The sequence below is a fragment of the Mus caroli genome, chromosome 7 (assembly GCF_900094665.2).
Source record: "Mus caroli chromosome 7, CAROLI_EIJ_v1.1, whole genome shotgun sequence".
Classification (NCBI taxonomy): Eukaryota; Metazoa; Chordata; class Mammalia; order Rodentia; family Muridae; genus Mus; species Mus caroli.
In genome coordinates, this window is record NC_034576.1 from 121,660,010 (window position 1) to 121,680,583 (window position 20,574).

The 20,574-nt window shown below is 43.6% G+C and overlaps 1 protein-coding gene across 3 annotated transcripts in view; it reads right to left on the reverse strand.

The window, feature by feature from the left end:
- Pdilt (protein disulfide isomerase like, testis expressed) overlaps positions 1-20,574 on the reverse strand; it is a 32,394-nt gene that overhangs the window by 9,083 nt on the left and 2,737 nt on the right. For all 3 annotated transcript variants that reach the window (XM_021167724.1, XM_021167723.1, XM_021167722.1), the window contains 6 exons: positions 17,971-18,170; positions 12,903-13,109; positions 5,859-5,992; positions 4,633-4,770; positions 2,645-2,755; positions 2,440-2,565 (listed from right to left, as the gene is read on the reverse strand). In XM_021167724.1, coding sequence (XP_021023383.1) covers positions 2,440-2,565; positions 2,645-2,755; positions 4,633-4,770; positions 5,859-5,992; positions 12,903-13,109; positions 17,971-18,170 — 916 coding nt within the window. The remainder of the gene's footprint in view (positions 1-2,439; positions 2,566-2,644; positions 2,756-4,632; positions 4,771-5,858; positions 5,993-12,902; positions 13,110-17,970; positions 18,171-20,574) is intronic.

Genomic DNA, 20,574 nt, shown 5'->3' on the forward strand with positions numbered 1-20,574 from the left:
AGGAAGGAAGGAAGGAAGGAAGGAAGGAAGGAAGGAAGGAAGGAAGGAAGGAAGGAAGGAAGGAAGGAAGGAAGGAAAGAGAGAGAAAAAGAAAAAAAGAAAAGAAAAAAGAATGTGTGCAAAGGCCTGGTTTAGTGAATGGCAGGCAAGTGGAAAAATATTTCCCACATGTCAATTCAAACTTACTCTATGAAGGAAACACATAACCTGTTTATTCATACATTCATACAATAAATGTTCATCAAGTATCAAGTGCTATTGAATAGTTCACCGACATTTGTGCTATACAGGGAAAATGGAATCTCTGCTCTGTGGATCTTACATCCTAGTGGAGGACATGGATAAGAAGCACATTCAGATAGTGAGGGTTAGAAAGCACAACAGACAGATGGAGCAGAGAAGCCATGCAGATGAGGCAAGACATGGGCTCAGAGAAGTGAGCACACCAAGAGAAAGATTCCATTTTAGCAAACAGAACAGGGAACAGCAGTCCATCAAGTAGAAATGCAATGCAAAGGGAGGAAAGCTCTAGTATAAAAAAGAACATGAAATGAGAATGTTGTAGAAAGGACAGGCAAGTGAGACACCAGCACCATGATGGAGAGCATCATGGGTGATGAAGTCAGATGCTATGAAAGTGAAAGTGGAGATCAGAAGGGCAGTAAGAAGCTTGGGTCTAGTTTGGCAAGAGTCAAGATGGTATTAAGTCAGAGAGTGTTGGGGTGGAAATTTGCAAATAATTAGTTACAGAGAATAAGCAGGAATGGATGCAAGGAGATGAGTTAGAGGCTTCTATAGACATCTGCTGACACCTACTCTCAGGCCATTCATCCATCCAAAGGTTTGCCCAAAAGAGTCAATGCGCCAGTCTTCTGGGTTCTATGGAAACTATAAAACAAACAAACAAAAAAACAACAAAACAGAACAGACCGTTAACCTATCTAACACATCCAACAAGTACCACTTATTTCTATACCCCAGATACTATAGTCGGTGTAAAGTGGTAAGGCTTAGTGGGACAATATTAGTCAAACCTCTATCGATGGCTCAGTAATGACATTTTGAGATGCCCTCTGATTGTGGCAACAAGAATTTAGAACTCTATCTCCTGATCTATTCCAAAATAAATTCCAGCTACATTAAAGGATTAAGGGAAGAAATACAGTTGAGGGCCAGCAAGATAGCTCAGCAGATAAAGATGTCTGCTGCCAAACCTGAAACTGGAGTTCAATTTCCAGGACTATGCTGTGCATAATCCACACAGCTTCAGGAAATGAGCAAGTCCTGAGCATTTATTCTTGTTCCATGTCTGGGTTCCCTTTGTAAAATACTGATCCTGATCATACTTGCATTAGAGGGTTGTTTTAAGAATGTGTGCAAAATAGCCAGGCAATGGTGATACATGCCTTTAATCCCAGCACTTGGGAGGCAGAGGCAAGCGGATTTCTGAGTTTGAGACTAGCCTGGTCTACAGAGTAGAAAGAGAGAACAGACCCCTGACAGCTGTCCCCTGATGTCTACACACATACTGTGGGATACATATTCCCATGTGCACACATACCCACATACTAAAAATATTTTTTTAAAATATGGTTAAGTATTGACTATTATAGCTCATGAGAAGTCAAAAGAACCATCAGATCACAGTCAGTCACATTAAATATCCAAAAGTATAACACCGAGAAACAAAATAGGTTAATACTTGCAAAGGGAGTCTGTTATGGGAAGCATCTTTTGGAAAACTAGTATGTTTATACTTCAGTGCCTTTACTCTGTGTTTATATTTCAACATCATCATTTGAAAAAGTAAAGCAAAACAAAACAAAAAACCTTTCACAGTCCAGATGCAGTAAGTCACTACACATAGGCATAGGCATACAAGAAGTGACATTTCATAGCCCAGATGTATTTAGCCATTATACATAGGCATTGGGTATAAGAGGTGACCTTTCACAGTCCAGATGCAGTAAGTGTGTTACACACAGGCATAGGGTATAAGAGGTGACCTTTCATAGCCCAGATGTAATAAGTCATTACACACAGGCATGAGGATAAGAGGTGATTTCTTTCCACTGATGCTGCGGATCGCAGTTACAAGCACCAGGAATTGTACTCATTGATTTGAGTGTGTATTTTCTACATTGAAGTCAGAGTCTCTGTAGAACGTAGACTTGAATACCTTTAGCATATTTACTAAGATGAGTTAAAGACCATAGGCTTGGCTCCCCGCAAAGGAAGAATGGAACAGACTCATCTAATATAAGATAGTAGACATTATGGAGCATTGATACGTAAATTGTGAACTATACATGCAAATTATGTGCACATAATAATTCCTGAATTAATTTATAATGGAGCAGGAAAGACAACTACCCTCAGAGTCTGCTGCTGCTCTTGTACACCATTAAAGAGCTTTCAAAAATGAGCTGGGCTACAAACCTTGTTCTGGAATTCCTTTGCAATTTGTCTGTAATGTCGGCTTATGGTGCTGTACGGCTCTGAGTTTTTGGAGATAAAGAGCAGCATGTGATTCAAGATGTTCAGTTCATAAATCAGGTCCTTATTCTGGAATTGCAAGAGAAACGTGTCATTCAGAGTACACACAAGGGTCCCCGCTGTCCCCCTAGACCCCTTTGTCACTGACCTCAGGGTTTAACTCAATCACAAAGCCTGTGAGCTGTTGCTTTATGACTTGATTGAGATGGTCTTTGTTTGTACTGTCATTAATAAGCTCTTGACGTTTAACGATTTTTCCCTTGAGCCAGAGGGAAAGCATGTTAGATGGCAGTAGCTTTCATAATATATACACCTAACAGATGCAACTAGCACAGCCCCACCCCACCCCCATCCCCACCCTGGCTTGAAAGTAAAACGCTGAGGACATTGTCAGTAGTAGTACATAACCCAGGTACTTAATAGATATGAACATTGAGCAAATCAGTCTGTGTGTGTGATAGAGAATGTGACTGGTTGACAGCCCCAGCTGCCGTGCTCTGAAATCCACCAAAATACTTGCACTGAGGCTGAACACCATGTCACATTGCCACAAAACAGTGGTTGAAAGCATCAGGGATACAAAAGCAAACCCAGAACTAGAAGGTCCAGTTCTTCCTGAGAGGCACCTCCAATCAACTTCCTGTGGTCAAAGCCTCATCTATCAGCCTTCCTACTCCAAAGGGTCACACCTTTATTGTGGTCTGATGGCTCTCTGAGTTCCTCACCCCTCTGCTTTCTTTCCTAATGAATAGTTGGCATAGCTAATCCTGCTATGTAACTGCTTTCCAGAAGGATTTGAATAAACATAGGGGTCATGTGATGGCTTACAGTCTGTGAGTAGTCCATCTCTTCATCCCCACCGGTCCTAACTTGGTACAAACTTCTCTCCTAGACTCTTGAAATGCTTTCCCCACTGACCTCTCCACCTCTCCCCTGCTTCCTTCCAGCCTTCCCCGCCCCTGACACCAGCCACCCTGATGGTTTTAGAGCACAAACGATTTTTTTTTTGTCTTTGTTTTCTTGCTTCAGTGTGTTATAGTCCTGAGCTGTCCTCTGAATAAAGTTCAGCTCTTCGCTGGTCACAGCAGCAGTCCCATAATTCTAGAGAGCTCTAGCCGTCCAGCTACCATCGTCCCAAACGTGTGTATGTGTTAGTTCACTTAGCCCAAGGATTTCCAAACTATTGCTGATGTTGGAAGGTGCTAATAGTGATCTCCCACTTTTTCCCCTTTCTTTTTCTTCTTTTTATTTCTTCGTTATATTCATACCCCTTATACTTTCCACACGAGGAAATTGTGACACAGAGAAGTGAAATAACTTATCCAAGATTACTAGGTTAGTAATAATGGTCTCAGGAGATTGTTATCTAGTTAGTGCTAGAATGGAACCTTAAGTTTTACATGTACTGAGCATGTATTCTACCACTGAATCATACCTCAACCCTGGAGCCAGGATGTAAAACTAGTCTAACCATAGTGTTCAATGCTTAGCTGCTTAACATATACCTTCCTATAACATTATATGAACTGAGCAGGTTTTATCTATACATTTAGTTGTCTATGTGTGTGGTGTGTGTGCATGTATATAACAACTAAAGAAAAAGAGATTTTTGAATTTGAGAAAGAACAAGAGTACATGGGAGGGGTTGGACAGAGGAACGGAAAGGGGTAGATTATATAATTATAATGTCAAACTAAAAATTACTATAATAAAATTAGTAGATAAATAAAAATATACCTCTCTGCTCATAGATATAATACAGAATCCAAGTACTTAAAATAAATGTATTTATCATTAATAAATTAAAAACTGGCATGTATTTTCCATAATTGGTATTTGGCTTTTGATTTTATAATTGATTTGTTTTGCAGAACTTTAGATATGTAGATAGAATATAGTTAACAGTTTAATAGGGTTTGTGAAGGAACTTCCTAAATTCTATGTATGACAGATATTGGCAAAGGCGGAGAAGCTGGAAACATTTATTCGCTAAGGGGACCCAGAAAACAGATCTCTCATAAGTCAACTAGTCCAGTGACACTTAGGTCATAGCTAATGGAATCAGAGCTTGTCCCCAAATGCTATCCCTTAGTGTGACGTGAGAGGTCCCTCATGATCATTAGAGCCACGTCCTACCTTTTTAAACACCAGGACGCTGTCAAGGATCACATGGAATCGCCCGAAAGAATTTTTTATTTGTATTGCTCCAAACGTTAGTTCTGGGAAGTCCTTGATGGTGTCATAAAATAATTCTGCCACTTCTTCCTCTAAATCCTGTTTGGGAAAGACCATTCTATGGTTATCTGGAGGAGGGAGCAGTGCCTAGCTTATTTGAGGGGAAGATAGAGAGAATACTCCATCTACACCTTTGTATTTCTAAGTTCTGGGTTTTGCTAGGTGGTCTGTCTCCTTTTTAATAGATGTTTCCCACCTAGGATGACTCTCTAGCTATGACTGAACCCCACACAGCAAATTCTCACCGATCAATGACGATAACTGAGTATCTTCCTATTATTAAAAGTTGTTCTAGCCCACCGTTTGAGAGTGTTTTTAAAATCAATTCCTGAATCACCTTCAGAAGAAGTGATTCGGTTTGACTGTACACAGCAGCAAATGTGAGCTGGTATTGAGATGCAGCTGCACTTCTGGCCTTTGAGGTTCAGCATTCAGCATGAAAGAATATTTGGGGCAAGAATCCTCTTGGGGAAGCAGAAAGGGAAGAGCTCTGCCCTCTCCTCGTGTAAATATGATAGCAAAGACTGATGTCTACAGAGAGACGGAGAACTGTCGGTGCAAAGTAAATCAATTAAGGCACATGAAAAACTCATTTTCTACAAGAAAACATACTTGGTAACATTTATAACTAACTGTACAGAATAAAATCAATAGGAAGTGACCATAAGACATTTCATAGTCACGTTTAAATTATATATATGCTTTCCCAAGCATCTTCCCCACTGGGTCCAGATAAGGATTGATCCCTAGAGACTAGCTTAGCCTAAGCATAGTAACAGGCACCTGTTAGAATCATAGTGAAAATCATCCCCAAGCCAGAAAACAAAGACATTGTCTAAGTCTCTGACACTCTAAGTAGATCCCCCAGACATCAGTTGCAGTGTTAAAACCAACTAAATAGGGATGTTAATTTCTTCCTACTCTCTCCATTTTTCCCCATCCTCTAAGTTCTAACATTTCAACTTTTATGTTCTCTCTCTTCATTGGAACCAGGCGCTCCCTGGAAACACCCACTCAGTGGATGGGGACATTGAGCAAGGACCCTATCCAAGTGAGAACCCCTCCTCCCCTCCCAACACATAGAGTTCACGACTCGGAAATAACCTCCCACCTCTCCGCCCCACTACCTGGAAGAAGGCAACGATGACCAAGGGCCTGGATTTCACAAAATCAGCCACTTCCTCGCTGTTGTTGAACAAAAGTGCTTTCTTGCTAATTTGTCTTCTCAACCAAACAACCAAAGCTGTTGATTCAACCACATCTGAAGAGGGACAATCAAATGGATACTATCAGAACTTTCCTGAATTCAACGAACAGAAGTGTCTTGTCTTGAATCCTATTCTTTGCAGGTTAAATGAGGAATCTCAGCTTTCTTTTTTGTTCTCCAGAATTCCAAGACATGAATATATTAACAGCAGCTAACGGTCCCTAACTTCTCTCCACAGCCAAGACCCTGTACTGAGTATTGTACTTATTACATTAAACCTTCACAGCAACTGATTCCTTTTTTTTTCAGAAGAGGAAAGCACGGTTCAGCTTGCCAACTGCCAGTTCACCAGCCCATCCAGGAATCATACCTGAGAGGAAGCAGCCTCAACCCTCTTGAAGATGATAGAAAAATGAATTGGTTTTCTTAAAATATAAGTCAAAAATCACATATTTCTTTGAATTTAGGGGAAATGCAATTCCTGCATCTATGATTCTAATGCTCACACTAATGCTCTCACTGAGACCCAAATATCCTCTAAGTTTCCAAAATTTCAACTTCCATCACTCAGCTGCCACATGGGAGGAGCCAAGTGCAGAATTCCTAGCCTCTAAAGTGAGGACACATATTTCTCTGGAATATGGTGCCATATGGTGCCAGAATGAAATAGCTGCAAACAGACAGACGTGCCTTTCCTAGGAACGTCAATTTCACAAGACAAAAAAAAATGAGGTTAAGTTCTTATTTATATTGGTATCAGTGTCTGGTATAGGGTGGAAGAGAAGTTTTTAAATCATTTTTGAATAGAACAGAATCTGTTTTGAATAGCTTTGAGATGAAGCCAAACCATCATTTGTGACTCATTAGTTCCTTTATTCATTTACTGGACATATCTGTACTGACTTTTCTTCCTTGTATTAAGGTGCCATACTTAGTCTTTCGGATGTTGATGTGAATAGAAAAGAAACAAATTGCCACAGCGTTTGAAGCTCCCTGCACAGACAGGTGTATAATCAGACCCAAAGGACGTGTTTGGAGCAAAGTTATATGAACCTGCAGCAAAAATATCTTACCTGGAAGCCACGATCAAGAAATGTTTCATAGGGACAATGGTGTGGGAGCTGAAATCTGGAAAATGTCCAGGAGGTAAGCAGAAGGCATCAAGGAAAGGAAAGCCTCCAAGTTAGGAAGGAAGCCCAGGTGAAGAGGCCTGAGATAGAGCAGAATGCCCATGCCAAGGCCCCAAAGCAGGAAAAGTTGCCTCATAAAGACTGAGCAGTCCACCCTGATATAGCTGTCTCTTGTGAGGCTATGCCAGTGCCTGGCAAATACAGAAGTGGATGCTCACAGTCATCTATTGGATGGAACACAGGGCCCCCAGTGGAGAAGCTAGAGAAAGCACCCAATGAACTGAAGAGGTCTGCAACCCTATAGGTGGAACAACAATATGAACTAATCAGTACCCCCAGAGCTCGTGTCTCTAGCTGCATATGTAGCAGAAGATGGCCTAGTCAGCCATCATTGGGAAGAGAGGCCCCTTGGTATAGCAGACTTTATATGCCCCAGTACAGGGGTACATCAGGGCCAAGAAGTGGGAGTGGGTGGGTAGGGGAGCAGGGCAGGGGGAGAGTATAGGGAACTTTTGGGATAGCATTTGAAATGTAAATAAAGAAAATATCTAATAAAAAAATAAAATAAAATAAAAATGAGGAGGTACAAAAAAAAAAAAAAAAGACTGAGCAGTCCACCCAGAATGCAGAGGCCACTGAAAGAGACCTCAGTGTCTTAGTTACAGTTTAGCTGCTACAATAAAAACAAAAACAAAAACCCTCTGGCAAGAGCAAAGAAAGGGAAAAGCTTGGTTTGTCTCACAATTCAAAGCCCAGCCCATCACAGCAGGGAAGTCATGGTGGTGGGCAGGAGCTGGAAGCAGCCGGTCACGGTCACGTGGCATCAAAAACCGAAAACAGAGGACAGTGAATGTCAGCGCTTGCTCACTTGCTCCAGTTCTCATCCTCTAGTACCTGCGTGGGGAAGGGTCTCACCCTCGGTTAGCATGGGTTAGCCCAATAAAGATGATCCTTCCCACGTGAGCCCAGAGCCCCCTCTGCCAGGTGATTCTAGATCCAGTCAATATGACAACAGGAACGACCACAATTCCTAAGCCAGTGGTTCTCAACCTCACGGATGCTGCTGTGACCCTCTAATACAGTTCCTCGTGTTGTGGTGACACTCAACCACGTAACTATTTTCATTCCTACTTCATGATGGTAATTTTGCTAATGTTTTTAATTATAATGTAAATATGGGACATGCAGGCTATCTGGCATATCACCAGTATGAAAGGGTCATTTAATTCCCAAAGGGGTTAAGACCCCCAGACTGAGAACCACCATCCTAAGTACATTAGACCTGTATGAAAAACCACAATGAATCTTATTCCATGCGGAAGTAAATGATAATGTACATTTGATGAGTTTTCACAAAATAAACATATACATGTAACTGATACTCAAAGAAATGGGTGTGGGGTGTGGTCCTTGCCAGCCCTTCAGGGTCTTAATATGTTGAGAAAGACAAGTTCCATAAAAGCCTCCCACCTCTCACCTAGGAGTACCTATGTTCCCCAATCTCTACCAATATGCATTTCTTTACCTGTTCCTTAGTTCCTACAGCTGGAACCCTAGGGATGCTTACCCAGAGCACAGTGACTACCTTCCATCAGTAGTTCTGGGCTACAGAAGACGGAATGCTCAGCTTTAGTAGACACAACTAGGATTGATGTAAGGGATAATGCCTCATGCCTATAACCCTAGTCCTCAGGACTGGAGGAGGGGGAGCCTGAACCCCAGGCCAAACAAAGCTACGTAGTGACCCCATTTCCAAGGCGACAAAGAAGTATGCACACACAGACGACATCATCAAAAAAGCCTCCAAATGAGCTTAACCTTCCAGTCATCGGACCCATGGCTGCAGCCTCAACGCCTTCCTGCACCGGTGGTTCCCCTGTTCATGTCATTCTGTCTTACTATCCCGTCCCCTGCCCCGGACATTGTCATATGACTTCTGTAAGTGTATCACTTTTTGAAACCGTTGTCATGGTTTGGAGTAAACTTTTCATTGTGAGCTGTCAGGCACATATTTGGGTGCTCAAAAGAAAAAAGGAAGACAGAAAGGAAAGAAAGGAAAAGAGGTCACTGTACAATGAGGGAATGAAGGAAGTGGACCACCAGGAAAGCCAGCTTGAGAGGAGTCGCTCCCAGGCCTCCTCTTCTGGGATGTATGACCTCTGTTTGGTTCTCTGGAGTCTGAGGAGCTCAGGTCCTTTGGGGCATCTTATTCCCGTGTGCCTGCAGCTTGGGCACTGCCCTTGCCAGACACTGTGCCTCCCCTGGCTCTTGACTCCATGCCAGAGGACACAGCGATAACAACTCAGGTGTGAATGCTGTGTCAATGATTGACTGGGACAGAGCTTGCCTGCATATTTCCAAGCACAAACTGTGACTGCATCACTAATAGAAGCCCCAGAGGCCGTTTGAGTCTCCTTCCTCCAGGGAGGTAGACGCAGCCAAGTCTCTCACCATCAGTCCTTGCATATTAGAGGAGGGCAGGACTGGGCTTTGACCCAGCAAGGACTACATCCCACCTGCGTCCTGAGCGAAAGTTCACAATAATCACAGTGCAGGTGGTGCACAGAACCATGTCTCCTCTTGGAATTCCAAAAAAGTCCTGTCAAGTAGGCGTGATTCATTCTGTCTACAATGAGCAACTGTAAGACGGGATCTACAGCTTAGCTCGAGGACTCACAGCCAAAGCACATCTTATTCAAAGGGTGGGCTGTCCTGGAATCCCGTTTCTCCTTTCTCTGCTTGGGAAGCAACACTGAGAGGGAGATGAGTAAGCTCAAAAATATGTGTTGTCTTTTTATGTGTGTCTTCCTGAACCGGGCTCTTGGAATTTCATTTTGCTCAAACTTAACTATTAAGAACATAATTGTTCCTAAATTAATACTTAATAATAAACATTTCTATTTATTTAACATACAGCACAATGTAGGTCAGTGATTAACAAACTTAGCCCATGAACCAAATGTGACTCACTGTTGGATTTTATAAATAAAACTTTATTGGAATACAGCCATTCCTGTTCACATAGTGCATAGCAGAGTGGGTAGGTGTGACAGGTTTTTTTCTTTTTTTTGCCTCATAAGGCTAGAATACCTACTACATATCCCTTTCCAGAAAAATCTTCCCTTTACTGCTTACTAACCTGAGTATTCTCTTTGTAAAAATAAAAATTCAATATTTCAATGTATGTATTTATGTGAGTCAGTGCGCAGGTACCACGGAACTTGTGTAAAGGTCAGAGGATAGCTTGTTGGAGTCCAACATGAGGGCTTCAGGGATCAAATTCGTGTTGCCAGGCTTGCCAACAAGCACCTTTACTTGCTGAGCCATCTTGCCAGCCCCAGCTAGGATGCTGTGTAGAAATTAGTCCACTTTACTAGGCGACAGCAGTAAAAATCATTGCCAGGCTGGGCTGTTGAGAAGCATAAAAGGCCCCTGGAAGGCAGTGTTGGCTTCAGGGACCTATCAGGCCCTGTGCTCCGCAAACATTGCTTCATCTTCCTAGCAGACTGGAGTGGTAGAGATTTCACATGCCCCATTTTAAGATCAGGAAACTGAGGCTGGACGAGAGGGACTGGCTGCTCCCGAGGCGAAAGGCATGGACTTGGTTGCAGATGCTGGAACCCAAGGATGGAGCTTAGATAGCCCGTGTCTTGGTGGTGCTCTTCAAAGCAGATAGATCGTGTGAGGCAACTTCTCGATCAGAATGCAGATATCGTGGGAACACAGCTGAGCAGCAGACTGCATGCCCTAAGCAGTCAGGGCAGACTTCCTGGAAGATATGGAAACCTCCTGTATGGCAGAGGTGGTCTCACAACTCATTGTCACATCCCAGACACAGGAGTCCTTGAGTACCTTCTCCACCAACCTCAAGTAGAGTGTAGAAGCCACACCACAATCATCTTGTCATCTCTCGATGGAATCGAGTCTCAGTTGTCCTTCAACAAGGAAGGGCAAGCCAGCACCTGAGCGATGCCACAAGCAGGTGTATATTTGCACAAACTACACCAGGCTGCTTCATTCTTCACAGTCCTCCCTGGAGCCAAGACATCATCTACCCCTTACGTGGGATGGATGGACCCCTGTTGTTGCTCAGCATCCCTAGCAATCAGATCCCATCCCTCTTGGCACATCCCTCCTCTGGTTCCATACACTACCCTCCATTTGGACTATTGCCCTGCCTGGTCTGTTACATAAAGTTCCCTCTGAAGCGCTTTCCTAGCCAGTCAGTCCAGTGTTTCTCTTACGCCCTCTTGTGAGCATCCTGAGAACTGCAATGAGCTTGCATTCCCTTGCTCCTAAGGTCTTATTCTTTAGCTCCGGCAGGCAGCAAGATTCTGTTAGGTTTGTTCAAAGCTAAACCCCCTACTTGCTCTCCATCTCCTGAAGTGGGCTGGCTCCTTTGTTTGGCTTATTTAGCTCCTGGTCTTTTCTTGTGCTTGCTGCTTAGAAGAAAGCTTCAGAAGTGTCAAACCGTGTAAAAGGCAGTGCCTGCTTTCTGAGTCTGCCCCTTAACACATGGACCATGGTACCATTCTATTGGCATGGTAGAGGTTTCTCTCAGTTCTTTTGTTACACTTAATTTATGAATTATTCAAGAGTGTGTGCCAAAGCTTGCTTGTGGAGGTCAGAGAACAACTCACAGGCATCGAGTGACCTCTTCCACCCTGTGGGTGGCGGGAATTGAACTCGGGTTCAAATGCCTTCACCCACTGAGTACCCTCCTGCTGAGCTCCTTCAGGCTTACCCAGTATTGTAACATCCATCCATTCTTCCATCCATCAGTGAGTCTACCCATCCACCCACTGTCCCAGTCTATCTAGTATCTGTTTACACATCCCATAATTATTTACACTTAAAAATTAGGATCAGCCATGTCACATGCTAAGGTACATGATTCTCCAGACATCTTCATCACCATGGTGAAGGTGTCAGTAAGTGGGTTTGCGAATAGATTTGTCATCAAATAAAGCAATAAATGACGGTGCGAGAGAAAGTACTGGGTAGAAACCCCACCTCCACCTTTGCTCTAGTACCTGCAGTCTTTCTTGATTATGTGCATGTATGTACATGCTTGTGTGCGTGTGTGTTCGTGTGTGCATTTAGAGGCACAGAGATCAACCACACATGTTCTGTGGTCACCTTTTTTTTCAAATGGGGCCTCTCACTAGCCTAGAAATTACCAAATGGGCTAGCCTCCATGGCTTCCTAGCTCCATCACCTGCCCATTTCTACTTCCCCAGCTCTGGGATTACAAGGTGTCACCAATCCTGCATTTTTTTTTCCACAGGAATCCTGGGGATCAAACCTGGGTCCCTGGCAAACACTTTACTATCAAATCTATGTCTCTAGCCCCTGGCAACCTCCTCTTTGGGCCAGCAGTGTTTCCCTGGCGAAACCGTCTATAGCAGAAAGTAGAATTGAAGAGGAGCTCTGGTTTGCAGTCTAAAACTCATGTTCCCCTCCCTGGCTGAGAACCTGTGGCAGGAGCGGCTGAATGCTCACCCAGTCTCAGTTTCCTTCTAGACAGAGCTGAACCAGATTTCTAGGCTCTCTTGCACTTGACTGGGAGCATGGATCAGAATTCCAGCCAATGGGTTGCAAATGGGAGTGACTTCACCACTCTCTATCCATGCTCACAACCTATGGTGAGTCCCTGCATTTGGATACCAAGGAAAAGGGAGATGGCTCCAGGGCTCAAATTGAGATGGAGCAACAAATGGAAAGAACCTGGGTGATGAAAGGCATGTGGACCAGAGTGTCCCACATCCAGCCTTGAACTGCCTGCCAATGGCTTCCCATGGACATGAAATCACCTGAACCCCAGTCACCATTACCTTTGCAGCTGATGGGCTTTAACCTGTTGCCCTCAAAGAACAGCTTCAATTCCGGGGCATGGGTGATGTCAAACTCCTGCTGAAGTTCTGTCTCCTTGGTGATGTCCACTTTGCCAAAGCCCAAGCCATTCTTGCCCTTCCCAAAGATCTCTGCGGCTTTGCCCAGCTCCTTGGCCAGCTTCCTGGACTGTTTTAAGGATGGGTTGTCTGAAAGAAGCAATATAAAGATAGACTAGGCTTCTCTCTCCCCTTCCCTTTCTTGTCCTGTTTGTCCTGAGATCCCCTGGCTTTTCCAGTGTTCACAGCTAAGGAGTAGGTTTTACAAATGTGACAGGTGAAGTGACAAATACATCGTAAAATGAGTTGATTTGGGATATTATCAGAATCAAGTGAAATTAATTTAACAGTCAGGGTGCTTAGTATTTTATAAGGGTTTTACAGGTACTAAGTCTATTACCCCCCCTTCAATAATCTTATAAGGTAGATGCTATCATTATTATTATTATTATTATTATTATTATTATTATTATTATTATTATTATTATCCCACTTTATATGAAGGTACATCAAAACCATTCTTGTCTAAGGCTCTGGTACAGGACACACTCAAGCTGGCTGCAGCACTCCTGTATTTTTAAACTTTCACTAGGCATGTAAAAACACTTAGAGTAATTCCTATCACATAATAAAGACATAATGCATTTTAATTACTGCTGTTATTAACATGGTGTAAATTTTTCTTTGATCAGAAATTAAGGGCTAGTGATATAGCTCATTTGCGCCATCTGGTGGAATGCCTTGGAACTAAGCAATTATTGTGCCTCTGGGAACTCAGGTGAGATATGTGTGAGGAGCAGGGCACACTGGATGCTCCCTCCCCTCTCTGATCCCACCACCTTGCCAATGGGGTAGCCAAAGGGACCTGGTACTCTGTTAAAGTATCTGATATTCTGGAATCCTTGGCTGTTCACATAGTTGGGCAGCGAGGTGAGGTAGGGGCTCTTTACTAAAACCAGTCTCAGAGAACTGACCTTGGTCATGGCATGGACTGTCCTCGCTGGAGTGGAAGAAGATGAAATGGAAAACCACCTGATGACATGGCCAGACTGCAGGTCACTACTGCCACATAGCAGAGATGTGTGCTGAGTCAGGGCTGGGGGAAACAGCTTCCTTTTCACGCCAGAACATTCTATCTTTTCCATCTGGCACACTTGGAGAGAACGCAGGTCACCTCCCAGAGTCAAGGCCACTCTGACATGTTTCATAAAGCGATGCCTGGGACAGCCGGCACTGGCCCGGTTGCCGGTCACTGGCTCAGCGCTGGATCCTGAGTGTGAGTGGTCAGTGATCATTCTCATTAAACACCCCACACGTGGATGGGGAGCAGAGACTTTGTGCCTCCCACACGGATCGAGGTTTCTCATAGCTGCTTCATCACCGTTGCTACCCTCATCACACCCATTTATTGCCCGCAGCAAGCTCTGGCCTCTTTGCCGGTCGCTCTACTCAATGGCCTCTCCCAGTTTCCCCGTGGACTTTGTCATGCTGGGCTCATGCTTACTGGGGAGTTTATGATCAGGCAGGGGAAGTCTTGGGATGATTGCCAAATGGTGGAGCATGTAGAGATACCTCACACGGCTCAGTGGGGTGTCTGAAGTGGAGGTAAGGGAGTCTGTGCTTCCACGGGCATAGGCCTCTCAGACTTCTGTTCCACCCACCCTTTCTTTTCTCCATAGTACTCTTGGCCACAGGATACACCGCAGGCTTCTGAAACATGTGTCTCTCCTCTCCTGCCTATGAGTTCCGGGAAGGCAATGTAACTCCCCCCTCATTCCACAGTGCTGAGAAGACATCTGGGGCGTTCCAAGAATTTAGTCAATACTTAGGAGGAAATACGCACATCTTCTGAAGATCGGTGTAGTGGTATAGGACAGACTGAGCAGCTGTTGGGGTGGAAGACTGGGCTTTAAATTGAGACCAGTTAGTTGTGTGACTCTAACCTTTTTCAAACTTGCTTCATGGGTAAGATGGGGACGGCAGTACTGAGTACAGTATTTGCAATGTGGGTATTTGATAAATGACCATTAAAAATCATCACCGCAATAGTTAAAACCATGACAGCTATCATCATCAACACCCTTTCATCACCACAATCATCATCATCGTTAGCATGTCCATCACTACCACTGCCACCACCACCATCCACATCACCATCTACATCCTTATAACTTCCATCATCATCATCATCATCATCTCCTACATCTTAATCTCTACCGTCATTACCATCATCTCCATTATCATCACCTCCGTCAACATCATGGTAAAAGAAACTATAAATTGTAGCTAGCTTTTCTAAAAGACATACAATGCAGGTATTTTATTCACAAGATGTAAGCCTATATTGGAGAGGTTTTGAAGCTATTCTAACTTACATCCCAATCATATGTCCCTTGTCACTCACTTTGTCTCCTGGGTGCTTATGGTCCATCTCCTCTCAGGGCGTCCTTCTCCTCTTCTGCCTCCTTCCTTCCTTTCTTCCTTTCTTCTTTCTTTCTTTCTTTCTTTCTTTCTTTCTTTCTTTCTTTCTTTCTTTCTTTCTTTCTTTCTTCCTTCCTTCCTTCCTTCCTTCCTTCCTTTCTNTCTTCTTTCTTTCTTTCTTTCTTTCTTTCTTTCTTTCTTTCTTTCTTTCTTTCTTTCTTTCTTCCTTCCTTCCTTCCTTCCTTCCTTCCTTTCTTCTTTCTTTTCTTTTCTTTTCTTTTCTTTTCTTTTCTTTTCTTTTCTTTTCTTTTCTTTTCTTTTCTTTTCTTTTCTTTCTTTTTTCTTACTCTACCTGCACCTCCCAGGCAGGTAACTGCAAACCTGCCTCCCTCTATCTACTGCCCAATCACAGGCTTTATTTAGCCTTTTATTGATTTGGGGAGCAAGGTCACCTAGCATCACTTAGTGAAACCGAGGATCTGCTCCTTGGAGGCAGCCAGATCTTGGGGGCCAGTGTTTAGCATCCTGAATCCACAGCAGGGCCAGACCAACCCCAACACATCACTCTCTTTATAATAAACTCTATTCCGAGTTAGTTACTCCTGTTTTGCTATAATAAAACACTAACCAAAAGCAACTTGGGGAGAAAACACGATTTATTTGCCTTATAGTTCTGGGTCATAATCCTTCACTGAGGGAAGTCAGAGCAGGAACTCGAGCAGGAACGAAATCATGAACCACGAAGAAACACTGCTTACAGGTTTGCCAAGGACCCCCTGCCCAAGGAATGGTGAGACATTCCACAGTCATTTTCACCCTGCTATATCAATTAATAATGAATACAATACCTCAAAGGCATGCCCACAGACCAATATGACTAAGCAGTTTCTCAACTGAGGCTTCTCCTCTCAGTTATAACTCTAGGCTATGTCAAGTTGGCAATCAAGGCTAACCTGGACTGTTGTCACCATTGCCATTCTTATATTTATCCATCACCATCTCTCTATCATTACCTCCATCATCACCAAGTATCACCATTATCCCAGTCTCAATAACCATCTTCATAGTGATCTCCATCAGTATCTCCTGTAACCCCAAGACACATGCTTGCCACCTTAGCCTTAGGGGCAAGTGGTAAATGGCCCTAACTCAATGACTTCTAAATCTTTGCTTGATCACTTTCCACCAAAAAGTGGACTTTCCCTCTCTCTTTGACTCAATTCAGATGAATTGTCACAGAGAAAATGAGAGCCTAAGAAAATATCATTCATCCATCCATCCATCCATTCATTCATTCATTCATTCATTCATTCAGTCAATCCTTTGACATGTGTGAAGACCTACCGTGTCTCAATAGTGCCAGATCTAGGAATAGACACGGGTAAGGTTTGTCTCCCCACCCACAATACATGCAAGTTTAGAAGTGCTTTTGATATGATGTGACAAACGGTAGGCTAAGAAGAAGAGTGGGAAAGAGTCCTCCCCAGGCTAAATGGGCATGAGAAAACACTTCCTCATAAGAAACTTAAATCTCACAGTCCAAGTGCAAAACTGAAGGAAGGATGCTACAGAACCTGGTGCAGGACAAAGGGCCCAGAGACTCAATCCAGAACATTCCATTCTGACAACTAGAGCTGCATTCTAGGAACCCGTTTCTCTGGGTGCTTTATAAAGAACACACAGAAGGCACGTGGAATCCACAGGGGAGCCTACCTCAGGTCTCAGGCAGGGACTGGTAAGACCGAGGCCTGCAATGACAGGCTGTATGGAGAGGGCTGGGGACCACAGAGCTTTGGTTGCAGAAACAATGGAGTATGGAGATACAGTCTATATGAGGCTACAGCAAATTTGGGGATGGCCCTGAGGCTTCTGACTTTGACATTGAATGAGTGGTGGTGTCATCGGTGCACACAGGAGGTTAGGAGAAACAGGTTCTCAGAACCAAATCCAAAATACTGGAGTTTGTTTTAGACACAGGCAGCTTGAGACCTGAGAAGGAAAGGTTCTGCCAAGCATCGACCTTGAGTTCTGGAGTCTTCAGAAAGATGAGAGGCTGGCCAAGGATTTGAGAGCCGCTGTGATCGCCCCAAAACTCTCCTGTATAAAAAGCCCAACTTCCTTTGAGGAAAACGCTTATAAGCCTGCTCCAAAATGATTTTCCCAAAGGTCACTTTAGAAGGCCTGCAAGTTTTCAAAAACTCATTTTGAATTCGGTTGTGTATTGATAGAATCAACGATGGGAACTTAATGACTTTAATTGACTGCTGCTTTTAGATGGCAATAATCGCTGCTCATGTGAAGGGAAGTGTTCATATTTGTTGCTATTGGAGTGATTTTAAAAATGTAAAAGCAGGAGTTGAGGGTGTATCACGGTAGTAGAGGGTTCGAGAAAAAAGACGTTAGCCTTCCCCTGTGACAGAACAGCTATTGGTGAGCAGAATTTTGGGTTCCTACAGGGACAGGCCAATGTCCAGCTAAGTGCCTGTCGTATTTTTGTGTTTTCTTTCCATCTGATAGTATATGGAAGCCCTGTGGTCCCCCAACTCAATGAGACAGGCATCACCCTTCATTGCCAGAGCCAAATACTCACGGAAAATCACCATTAGGAAGCGGGTCTCATTCAGCGTCTGCGTCAAGCCTGCGGGAGTCAGCACCATTAAGTTATGATCCTCCAGGATGTGCAAAGGCTGGGAAATGTTGATGCCGGTGTCTATCTCTGGTGAGCCAAGGACCTCTGAGAGGCAAGCAGCCACCAGCAGCAAAGGTGTCCAAAGCAGTTCCATGGATGGCCTGCAGGGGGCAGCAGAGGAAGCATATCTCTTCTCAAACCTACACTGATGGGAACCTTGGAGCATCCAGGGCTCGCAGCACTACAGCAATGTACACAGCTTGGCAAAAGACAAGCTTGTCTGAGCAACCTCAAACCCTGGGCACTAGAACAGTTCCCATTCATCGAGGCCTGGAGTCAAACACAGACCTTTAGAATCCTAGCTCCTTGGAGAGATGTTTGCAGAGTAAGTGCCACTGCAGAATCCCCAAGTGAACCTCTGACTCGTCTCCTCCCACCACCCCGTTACCAATACTAACGATGCCTCCTGCCCCTCCAGCTCTGCCCAGACCACTTCCTTTAACCCTTGAATCATATATTTTGTATTTTTCCTTTCTCAGTTTGCTATGTTTGGTCAAAAAAAACAAAAAACAAAAAACAAAAAAGAACAAAAAAAACCTCTTCAAAAGCGTGAACCACAAGTCAGCGTCTATTCTAGGATGTTTCAAGATTTCCATTGTCAACGCAATTAATCTAAATCTCTTCATTTTAGCCCCCAGACTCTTAGACACGGGCAAAAAGCAGCCATATCTTTACTAATATCACAAGAACAGTCTCGAGGTTACATGCTAACGTTCTTCTTCTCTGAAACCTCTTGAGCCAGGTCCCACAGTTCAAATTGCCTCCGCACTACTGTCTTCCATGTTTCCACTAGGAATGCCTATAAAGCATCCCACTGCTTTCCTAATCTAAAGTCCTGAAATCCACATGCCTCTGGACAGAAGCATGCTCAAGCCTATCACAGCAATAACCCCAGATCCTGGTACCAACTTCTGTCTTAGGGTTTTATTGCTGTGAAGTGACACCATGACCAAGGCAACTCTTATAAAGGAAAGCATTTAACTGGGACTGGCTTACAGTTTCAGAAGTTTAGTCATTACCTCTAAGGTGCAAAGCATGGCATCATGCAGGCAGATGGTGCTGGAGGAGCTGAGAGTTCTACATCTTTTTTTTTTTTTAAGATTTATTTATTTATTATATGTAAGTACACTGTAGCTATCTTCAGACACTCCAGAAGAGGGCGCCAGATCTTGTTACGGATGGTTGTGAGCCACCATGTGGTTGCTGGGATTTGAACTCTGGACCTTCGGAAGAACAGTCGGGTGCTCTTACCCACTGAGCCATCTCACCAGCCTGAGAGCTCTACATCTTGATCCAAAGGCAACCAGGAGAAGACTGTGTGCCACACTGGGTTGGAGTTTGAGTTTAGGAGACCTCAAAGCCTGACACCACAGTGACACGCTTCCTTCAACAATGTCATACCTCTTCCAATAAAACCACACCACCTAATGGTCCCTAGGGACCAAGCATCGAAACACATAAATCTATAGTGTGGGGGGGGAGTCCTTATCCAAGCCACCACAGACCTGTCTTTTAGTTACTGCTATGATGAAACACCATGACTAAAAGCAAGCTTTGAAGGAAAGGGTTTACTCAGCTTATACCTCCATATCACTGCTCATCACTGAAGGAAGTCAGGATAGGAACTAAACCAGGCAAGAACCCAGAGGCAGGAGCTGATGCAGAGGCCATTGAAGAGTTCTGCTTACTGGCTTGATATTTATTGCTCAGTCTGTTCTATAGAACCCAGGACCTCCATCCCACAGATGGCATCACCCACAATGGGCTGAACCTTCCCCCATCAATCACTAATTAAGAAAATGCCCTACAGGCTTGCCTACAGCCCAATATTATTGAGGCATTTTCTCAATTGAGACTCCCTCCTCCCAATGACTCTAACTTGTGTCAAGTTGACATAAAACTAACCAGTACAAGATCCAAATATCTATGTGCTTCAAAGGTTCCAGATGATTCTTAAATTGTTGTTGTTTCAACTCTTTATTTGAGAAATTTTGAATAGGTGCAAACTAGTGAAAATAGCAATATGTGTCCTCAAGACACCATTCCTAAGGTCCATAGCCCTACAAATTATTCCATTTATAGTCTCATAAACTCTCCACTGAGTTATTGTGAAGTTTATCTCTCAGGCTTTCTATATGTCACATATAAATATTTCAATATGAATTTCTAAGTGATAAGGAATTTTTTAAAGGTTTCTATACTTTTTAAAATAGAACAATAATCACATTCAGTGAAATAGAAGTAACACCTTTGTATTATTAACTATCTAGGCAGTGTACAAATTTTCCTGATAATCTCATGCATTTTTGCTTGTGTGTGTATGGTGTGTGTGTGTGTGTGTGTGTGTGTGTGTGTGTGTGTGGTGTGGTGTGTGTGTGTATGGTATGTGTGTGCATATTTGTGTGTATATGTGGGTGTTGGCAAGCTACCATGCCTGTGTGAAGGTCAGGGCGACAACTTTGGGTGTTGTACCTCACTTTCTACCTTGTTTAAGGCATGGACTCC